Source organism: Rousettus aegyptiacus, unplaced genomic scaffold (assembly GCF_014176215.1).
Source record: "Rousettus aegyptiacus isolate mRouAeg1 unplaced genomic scaffold, mRouAeg1.p scaffold_m13_p_4, whole genome shotgun sequence".
Taxonomy (NCBI): domain Eukaryota; kingdom Metazoa; phylum Chordata; class Mammalia; order Chiroptera; family Pteropodidae; genus Rousettus; species Rousettus aegyptiacus.
In genome coordinates, this window is record NW_023416307.1 from 106,107,441 (window position 1) to 106,117,811 (window position 10,371).

Below are 10,371 nucleotides of genomic sequence, written 5' to 3' on the forward strand. Positions count from 1 at the left end.
CTCCTTGTGAATTCTTCCTAGAGTTGTGAGCCTGTGAACCATCCAGATAATTAGAAGTATGCCTAACCAGGAAGCTGAAAGCAGTAAGAAGCCAATAAGCAAGTGTGTGGCTCAGACACCTTGCAGTTAGCCAACATGAGATTTACTTTTGTGAACTTAGGGAAAATGATGTTTGTTTAACAAAAATTGAAGTACCGACAGGGCTGGAAGAAAAGGATGATTTACCAGCTAAAGTTTTTGGAGAGTTAGAGAAACACAGGTTCTATAATAATCACTTTTTCATGCTCTAAAGTCTTGCTATTTGAGGTTTGGTCCTCACAAAGCATCAGAATCACCTGGGAGCTTGCTGAAAATTTAGCTTCTGGGGCCCCAGAGCTCCTGAGTCAGCTTCTGCGGCTGAAAAGACCCCCAGGTGGTTCATAAGCACAGTACAGCTTGAGAAGCCCGAGTCTCACCCCGGTCGGTATACATTAGAATCCCCAGGGAAAGTTTCATGTGCATGTGCCTAGGCCCTACTCAGTCACTGGATGGGAGTCTGAAGCAGGGGGAGAATCTGAAATTCCCCAGGTGATTCTAATGTATAACCAGAGCAGAAATCACTGCCCTTTACAGCCTTCCCTCCGAAGCGCTGAGAATGTGGGGCAGAAACCTGACCTGTGGATAAATGGGAAATTTACTGGAGTATGGCCTGTGGCCCCAATACTGCCTCAGCCATGATCTGTGCCACAAGGTCTCCTCAGAAATATGACTGGGGGAGGAAAAAGAAGACAGCTGGAAAGCGGGGATGTCATTCCAAAGTAGGGTTGCCAGACAAAATACAGGATGCCCAGTTAAATTTGAATTTTAAATAAACAAAGATTTTTTTTTTTTTACTATAAGCATGTCTTAAACATCACATGGGACATATTTATTCTAAAAAAAAGTGTTGTTTATCGGAAATTCACATCTGAGCACCCCGTGTTTTTATTTGTTAAACCCTATCAAAAAAAAAAAGACTATAAAGAAGCAGCTCAACCTACTTCATTTTGGAAAAGGAAGAAACATCCAATTATGAATTCCCAGGAAATTCTGTTACCCGTTCCTTGTTTTTGGCTGTCAGGGTTAAATGCATATCTATAAAAAACGAACAAACAAACAAACAAAAAACTCTCTCACTCCCTCACATCTCTAAGTTAATTAACTACCTCTAATCTGATTGATTGCTTGTAAATTAATCATTACATATTTTTTCCCTGCACTGAAAAGAATAAAGATAGCTGAGAGACACCACATATACTTTGGAATGTGCCCTGAAATTATAACGTTCTTCCCCACTCCTGCCCTCCAGAGTTCATGTATTATTTCGGTGACTCAGACGAACAACAGCAACAACAAAATTAACTCCCCAAAACATAGTCGGACATGAAGAGTGATTATGTGGAAGCCATCTATGCAAACTGCGTAACATAAGTTTCAATTCTATTTTGTCAGCCAGTGTCGTCAATATTGCGGTTTTAGGCGTGAAACTAAAAAATAATTACGTCGGGAGCGCCACCTAATGGATACAGTGATTATTACTACACTGCAATGTCGTCTGGCTGTTCCCCGAGACTTGCGGGGAGTTTTGCCTATGCTGGGGAGTTGGTTCCACAATTGCCTGTCAGCATTTTTTTTTTTAATCTTGGTGTTCCGTGACAGCTCAGAGAGCCTGAGCTCATTATTAATCTCCAAGATCTGTCGAGCATTTCTCACGGTTCCTCGGGAGCCAGGACTCAGCAATCTCTAGCTCCTGGCAGCCCTGAGAACTGCCTGCCGCTGGGCACCACTGACCCGCTGTGCAGGTCCGCAGAGCTGCAGCCCCGAGGGATGCTTTATGAAAACGAGCCCCTGCAGCCAAAAGCATTTGAAGGGGAAAAAATTGTCTGTTTTATTTCTTTCTTGACAAGTTACAGTAAGCATTGGTATATTAGAGGTTGGAATAAAGTATACAGAAGGGGAACCTGCGTGACTTTATTCAAACCATTGTTCCCCTAGATCAGCGGTTCTCAAACTTGAGCATGCATCAGCACCACCTCCAGGAACAGCCTGGAGAGGGACCCGAAAAGGACATTTCCAACAATTTCCCAAGTGATGCTGATGCCCCTGGCCTGGGACCATGTTCTGAGAACCACTGATGTAACTTAAACCAACCACAGAACCTTCTTTTCAAAGTTACACCTTTTAGTTTCCTTGAATAGCCAGTGTTCCGTGGAACACACTTGGAAAACTGCACAGTGCCGTGCGCCCACCACCACCTACACTTGCCCTCTCCTCTCCAGAGGGCTCTGCTTTGACTCAGCTCTCAAATAATCATTCCTCACATTCCTTCACTTTTCTGCTAGCAGCTACAGAGGGAAAAACAATGAAAACTTCAATTTTCCAAACCTGGTTGGCAATAAAATGTTTTCCCCAAGCAAAACTAAAGGGAAATTCTAGTCATTCAGGGTAAAACTGAATCACCAGAACCATTTGGAAGGCAAGGATGCTGTCTCACTGTCAGGAACAAAACTGGTAAAAATAAGTCTCAATGTCTGTTTTACTGTTGGCTCCCATGAGTGTGAGAAGAAGAATCCTCCTATTCTTAACTAGTAACAATAATTATTTTTATAATTGAAATAGCTACTATTGCAATTTACATGCATTAAAACCCATTCCTCCAGCTTCTCATCAAATTCTTGGGAGGGTACTTTGAGAAGGTGGGTAGAAGGTGAGTGTGTGATGTTTTTTGGTGGTGAATCCGTCTTCTCCACCAGCAGCAGTCCCAGTCCTTGGTGCTGACGTGCAAACCCGCAGTGGCTGCAGAGTATAGTGGTTAAGCATGCAGGCCGTTAAGTCAAATTGCCTGAGCATGCACTTACTAGTTCTGCTATCTTTGGCAAGTTATTTAACTTCCCGGGGTTGGGGGCGGGGCGGGGGTGCTCGCTTTTTTAATCCATAAAGTAAGGATCTGGGTGGCCTTTAAACTGTTGTGTTCTTAATAATGCGATAGGGATGTAAAACTGTTTGCATGTCACCTGATAAAGAGCAGGCACACCATAGGCATTAACTATTAATGTTATAACATTTTCATAGTCCTGAGGCTTGCCATAAGGTTTTAGAGGTTGGTCAGGGATGATGAAGAAAGCAGGCTTGCTTGAGATAGAGAATGGAAGGCCAGGGTGCTATAGTCTGAGCTGAGGCTGAGCCTGGACCCAGCTGGTACCCACAGCACCATGTGGATTTTGTCCACGTGGGCCTCCACCACAGCCGGGAATGAGGCACGTGAGACACTCCCTTGACCCAGGGATGGACTTCTAGGCAAATGCTTTAGCTGCACCTGCTTGGCTCAGAGGCTGAGTTTCTACTCTGCTTGTGTGTAAGGGACAGACAGCCAGAACAAAAAGAATGGCACAGATGTGAGATCAGAGAGAACGTCGAAATTCTGAGCTCCTCTGCTAGTGACATTCTGTGTACCCTCAACTCATGAATGTGCTCAGGTTACGAAAGGGCCTTCAGCCCCATCCGGAAGTCCCCTGCAGCTCCACGTGCCCCATTCTCAGAACTGCTATGTGGCCTTCCATCCAGAAGGAGGGTCTGGAATGGCCTTCAGACCCAGGCAGAGTGAGGGGAGGTTCACTTCAGGCTGGATGGGAGAGGTGCCAGTGGGTCTTCTTTCTTCTTTCGTGTGCCTGGGGAATGTGCAGAGCTACAGGCCTGTGTTTCCAAGGCCTGGCTGCCCTACGGCCTAACAGACATTCTCTGCACTGGGGGAAGAGCTGCAAATCAAAGAATTGCTTTGAAATTAAAAATTTGTGAAAGTTGTATTACCATAAAGGAGATGGACTCAGTTCCTATCTTCCAGTTCATTTACAACCAGTAGAGTTTAAGGTAACATGAGATAAATGTGTATGTAGTACAGAATCAACTCTCATTTACCCACCATGGACTACTTCCCAATGTGCAATTCACTTATGAAAATCCAGTGATCTACCAAGTACAAAAGTCATACTATAGACCTGTAGATTAAAATTATATAAAAATATGTATATGTGTGTGTATATATATATGTGTGTGTGTGCTTTGTATTCTGCACATTCCTATAGAAATGACAACATTTGTACATTTATTACCTAGGGCTGTATTGGAAAAATATATTCATACATACCATGTTTTATGGGCAATTTCACCACCAGCATACTCTAAAGCAATGTAAATAAGCATACTTCAAGCCAGGATGTGCTGGCTTTCCTAAATCACAGGAGCCAGACTCCCCTGCCCATACTGACTGGAAAAAAAAAAAAAAGAGAGAGAGAGAAATTAGGGGAAAGTATGAAATATAAACTATTCCTAATCGAGCAGAGAGTCATTCATTTTAATTATATAAAAGAGCTCAAACAAGGCTAACAAAATATTTATTGAAATATTTAGAAGGCTTGCTTTAATGAAGAAATAAAAATGATTTGTAATTAGTCTTTCATTGTAGATGAGTGGGTACTTCTAAAATGCTGGAAAACATACCTTTTTCTCTGAAATAGACACTGTTTCCATGACAATCATGTTTATGTTATGCATTTTCTCAGTCTGTATTTTTATTCTGTAGTAAAAATGATAAGTTTACTTCAGCCTCTATCTAAATCAAATTAAGGGTCCCAATTAATGAAATAACATGAACATTGCAGTCATTATCAGTGATTTTATAGATACCAAGACTTTTCTTCATTTCCAAGAAAACAGGCAATGATAGAGATCCACATATAAAAAAATGCCTGTATGATACTAACAACTGATATTTATTGAGCACAAATAATAGGCCAAGTACTAAGCTAAGCACTTTACATGCATTCTTTCATTTACAGCAAACCTCGGAGGGGAGACTAATATTATCCCCCATTTTATAAAGGCACCAGGAAACTGAGGCTTACAGAGATTATTGAAAGATGCAGTACAAGACCCAGGCATTCTGACTCAGGTTATCTCACTGCGGGGTCAGGACAGAGTTTGGGTAAAGCATACGCTTTAATGAGACAGAAGACATTCGTAACACACCCGTATCCTTGAGGCCACCAGGCCAGTACTGCAGTCTGGGGAGCAGGTTCTTGGCTAGAGAGTTTGTCTTAGCATCAAATCCAGTTGAGGGTATCAGACTAGCTCCACAACTGACATGGGTCCTTAAAACCAGGAACAGGTAGGGTCATAGAAATCATTCTTCTAATTCAATCTCCTTCATAATCAAAGGCAGACAAATTAATAAGAGAAATTATTTTGTTCTCTTTTTTTTTTTGTTAAACTAGGAAAGTGTCTCTTTTTCTTTCTTTCTTTTTTAAACAAGATTATGCATCATTTGCAAGAGACTTTCATAGTTTGGCCATGAAAACAAAATTTTCATGCACTTTGACCCAGTTCTGGGAATATAGTACAAAGATATCCTGAAATGCAGGCACGAATATGGTCCATCACAGCGTTATTCCCAATAGTGGAATATGTGAAACATCTAAGATGTGGAGGGGTAGGGGGTGCCTAATACGACATGAGTTAGTGTTCTCTATTATCAAAATTGGTAATGAATATTTATCTGTAAATGCTGATTGGAGATGAGATTTTCTGTATTTCGTCTTTATAAGTGTTTATTTACATAAATAGATATTGCCAAACACTGATATAGTCCACAGTCATATAATTTTAATTGAGCACATTCATGTCATGGCAAGCATTTATGGAATTCTATTAGATTTTTCTCCTGATATTTGCCTTTTAACATGTCATTACACTGCAGATTAATCACTTGCAATTAAAGATGAGATGGAAGCTCTTCAATTGCCTCGTTAAATGGATTTTGAAATATGAACATTTTCTTTGCACCTACATCAAAGTACAAAAAGCTGCTGGAACTACAGTTCAAGCTCGGAAATTATCTCCACTATAAACTTATGTGGAATGGAGATGTAGCTTCTTATTATAACTTTTAAGCAAATGGAAAGTTCATAAAGCAGCTTAATATTTCTTATGAGTCAAACAATGTTAGTTTTTATTGAAATGACTTTACCACAATCTAAGTTTTGACTATAAGAGGCAGATTTGCCTTGTAATTTTAGGTTCAATTTATTAAGAAATATTATCCAGTTTGGAACAAAAGCTAATGTTCAAAGCCATTGAGTGTTCAGTTACGGTGATTGAGAGCAGTTCTTGTTCAGAAAAATTTTAATCCCAGCCCTGAGATCAAAAACTCACAAAAAAACTTTACCACTGCTAAGTCATCAAACCATTGTATGGTAGGACAAGTCAGGGTATTCAGCTTGTAGTTCTGACAGAAAAATATAAAAAATGGATGATGTTTAAGTTCATGATAGCAAAAGAAGTTCTGTAACACTTGATATATTTAAATATTTTTTCACAAAGCACCTACTGATGAATAGCACAATGAATAAGCTTTAAATATCTGACATTCTTACAAGCTTTGTAAATTTGACCAACTAAACCTTTTCTGCTCCCCCATATTTTTACCACTATCAGTTGTGAGCACTTCTTAGCAAATTCCGATTCAGTTGCTCTGCACTAGTGTTTCTTCAACCTCTTTAGTATTTTCTTGCCTGAACTTATTGTACACAGACTCTTCGTAGAGATTAATTCTTTAGTCACTTCAGACTCAGCATTGTCTCCTCAAATAAAAACAACTGCATAGTATCAGTAACATCTGTCAGTTCATGAAGAGCCAAAGAAAACCACTCAAAATTATTTGCCTTGTTTTTTAATTGATCATTGATGTTTTTCCCGATGTCATTTACTTCTCAAGCAATTGTTCTTGCCAAAAGGATAATAGTCTTGAGTTTATTTTCTTTGGACACATTTTTTCAGCTGTTACAATTAAACAAGTTTTATTAACTTATGATGGATAAAGTGTTTTCCTTGCCTGGCTAACAAATGAGCCACTTAGAAACTTACTCATTTTTATTTTTTCTTTATACTCTTTTATTTTTTATTTCATGAAGAAATTATCCTATGATGATATATTCCTTTTACATTTTCTAAATTTCTAACCATTGCTTTCCTGCAACTTGGGAATATTGTGATGAATGCTGAGTTTGGTAATGTTGACATAATTTGTATTCTTATACCAGAGCTCTAGTGTCTGCATGATAAATGTAATACTTTGCCATCTAAACTTGGTAACAGAATAATCCCCATGCCACTGCTTCCTGAAAGTACAATGTTCAAAGTCCACTTTTCTATTCTTGTTTTGACGTGATGGTATACATGGGTAAAAAAAAATGGGCAAAAAGTTATGATACAGCAATATGCATGACCCTCAAAATGATGTCACTGTGATTTGTAGTATGCTGAGGAGCAGTGTGAAGCAGAGAGCCGTTACAGCTTCTTGGCCCTGATACCGTAGTATGCGAGCAGCTGTGAATATTTGATAAATGAATGAATAGGGCTATGTTCCAATAAAATTTTATCTATGGACACTGAAATTTGAATTTCATGTAATTTTCACATGTCAAGAAATATCATTTTTGGTTTGCTTCTTCTCAAGCATTTAAAAATATAAACACTATTGATACGTAGGCCATGCAAAAAGAGGTGGCAGGCTGGATGGAGCCCATAGGCCATCATTTCTCAACACCCATTGTAGGCCATATTCGGGATACTGGGCTCTGCTCCTGTTCAGAAGGTCTACCTCCTGTATGTGCAAGAATGATTTCCTAAAAAGCCAGTGCAAGCCCTGGAAGCATTAGCTAAGCAGGTAGTCTAAGATCATGCATCTCTTTGCAGGATGGTACCCAAGTCGTAGGGAAATGTGGTGGTTACTGTGGAAAATGTACTCCATCCTCTGGCACTGGCCTGGAGGTTCGAGTTTTATAGTTAAGGTAAGTGAATTCTATGTCTGTCTGTCTGTCTGCCTACCTATCTATCATTGTCAATCTCATTCTTTCTGTAGCCTAATGATTAGCAAATGTAGCCAGGTCTGTTGCCCCCAGACAAGTGATTGTTAAGCATCTTGAGTCTGAATCAAAACTATTCTGCCTTTTTGTTTCTTGCTCATTTATCCTCACATGACAGAGGCCATCTGTCCCTTAGCTTTCTGCACCAGATTCCTCTGCAGTGCTTATTGAAAATCTGCTTAATAGCTTTATCTCTGGAAGTTATGCTTCATTGGATCTGGTAGATACAGGAATCTGTATATTTAATACAATGAATTCTGATGCAGGGGACTCACAAGCCAACCTTGGCAAAATACTGCCTAGGTGTATAATAATAATAATATTAAGGGCAATCACTGGGACCTAACTGTGTCAGGCACCATGCCAAGCACTTTGTAGGCATTATTTCATTAACTTCTCATAAGAAAGCCACAAGATGGGGCTAGTGTCCTCAGTTCACAGATGGAAGCTGAGGCTCACAACAGCTAAGTAGCTTGCCTACGGGAGCAATGAATTCCCTCGGCAGAACCGGAATGCCCTAAACCAAAGCCACTGCTCTCAATTTCTGCACCTTTGTATACACTTTGAACTCATAGTGTGATCTAAGAACCAGTATGGTCAGCATCACCTGAGAACTTGTTAAAAATGCTGAATCTCAGGCCACACCCTAGACCTATGAATTCAAGATCTGCATTTAACAAATCCGCAGGAGAATCATGCATGTTAAAGTCTGACAATCCCTGGTGTAACTACATTATGCCAGCAAGTGCTTCCTCTGCTGGGCAGAGGACTAAATTGGTTACTCTTTTTCTCAGCCACAAGGGATGAACGCAGCCAACCCATGTGACACCCACCCCCTGACACACACTACAACTTAACTCAAGTTAAGCACATTACCCTATATAGCTCTTCAAGATCTTAACACAGTAGTACCTAGTTGACATTTATGAATTAATATTTCAATGTTTAATTACACATCCGTATATTCAAAATTATGATCTTAAATTAGGATTATATCCATTGCAAGAAACAACAGGAAAAAAAAATGGAAACTTACTATCTTCAATAACTGGAATGTCCAAGCAGAGGGCTAGCTTCAGGCATGTCTGGATCCAGAGGCTCAAACAGAGTTGTCAGGACTCTTTCTCCACCAATCAGCAATGCTTGTCTCCAAAATTGCTTCATTTTCAGACAGATCATCTCCCCCACACCACAGCCCCTGACAGCTCTAGGCTTACGTAATCCTTACAGCTTGTGGACCCAAGTAAATGCTCTAGCATCCATTCTGCACAAGGACCCTGGCTCTGATTGGGTCACATGGCCACTTCTGAATCAATCACAATGTCCAGAGGATGGAGATGATGTACTTACCTAGAGTTGGGTGATTAACAGCTTCATTTAGAGGAGAGATGGTTCCCAAAGACGAGAAAGGGTTTGTTATCAGAAACAGGGAGATGGGATGAAGGCAGGCAAAGTTGACAGATATCCACTGGAGATTCCCATTATATATGTTTTTATATTTTTTATATAGAATTAAATAAATTTTTGTTTATGTGTTTTAAAATTTGAGTGAGTATATATACATAATACTTACATGTATATATGGGGAAAAGACTAGAAAGAAATATGCCAGTATTTCAAGAGTTTATTTCAGGTAGAGGATTTCAGGCTTGCGGTTTATTGTATTCTTTATACTTCCCTGAAATGTACATGTTTCTTATAGCAAACATACATTATTTTTAAAAGCTAAAGAAAATAATTTGTTATATTTAAATTCTATATGTAAAAATGTACAGATTATCTACTCTTGACTTATAACATTTGAGTCAGAAGATTTATATTTCTTGGTTGGTTTGTCTTCAGGTGCTCTGAAGAGGAAGCCATGATGGAATGGATGAAGGATCGTAATGCAATACCTCCACCTTAAATTTGTGTGTATGTGTGTGTGCGTGTGTGCGTGTGTGTGTGTGTGTGTGTGTGCGCGCGTGTGTGTGTGTGGACTTGTATGCCTATGTGTGTGTACATATGCATAAACACATATATACACACACATATATACTATATATATGTGTGTGTATATGTGTGTAATATCCTAATGATGTAAAGTTTAATATTTATGTTTGAAATTATTTATTGTGATGTAATATTTTTGTACGTAAAATGATTCTATTATGACTGCCTTTTGCATTATTTTGTCCTTGCAGTCAGACCACTGCATTTTACGTACTCTACATTATATGTAGTCCTATGACAAAAGTGATCCTTCATTATCACGGTACCCTATTGTTTACTTTCTATCTGTAAATGTTTTATTGTTACTTTTTTTTAAATTGTAATTTTTGAAAAACAATCTAGTCGCGATCAAGGTGCTACAAGAGTATTTTTGGCATTTCTAGGAAAGCATTGTTAGCCAAGAAGGAATTTTGTGATGTCACAGATTATACCAGCTATAATT

At 39.2% G+C, this 10,371-nt stretch overlaps 1 protein-coding gene across 6 annotated transcripts in view; it reads left to right on the top strand.

The window, feature by feature from the left end:
• ADAMTS9 (ADAM metallopeptidase with thrombospondin type 1 motif 9) overlaps positions 1-9,916 on the top strand; it is a 151,114-nt gene extending 141,198 nt beyond the window's left edge. For 4 of the 6 annotated variants that reach the window (XM_016150195.2, XM_036220048.1, XM_036220047.1 and 1 more), the window contains 2 exons: positions 7,768-7,862; positions 9,780-9,916. In XM_016150195.2, the coding sequence (XP_016005681.2) occupies positions 7,768-7,857 (90 nt within the window). In that variant the 3' untranslated portion in view covers positions 7,858-7,862; positions 9,780-9,916. Of the gene's footprint in view, positions 1-1,327; positions 7,264-7,767; positions 7,863-9,779 lie in introns of those variants that run through there. The other 2 variants (XM_036220045.1, XM_036220046.1) reach the window with 2 other exon arrangements.
• Positions 9,917-10,371: the final 455 nt, after the last annotated feature.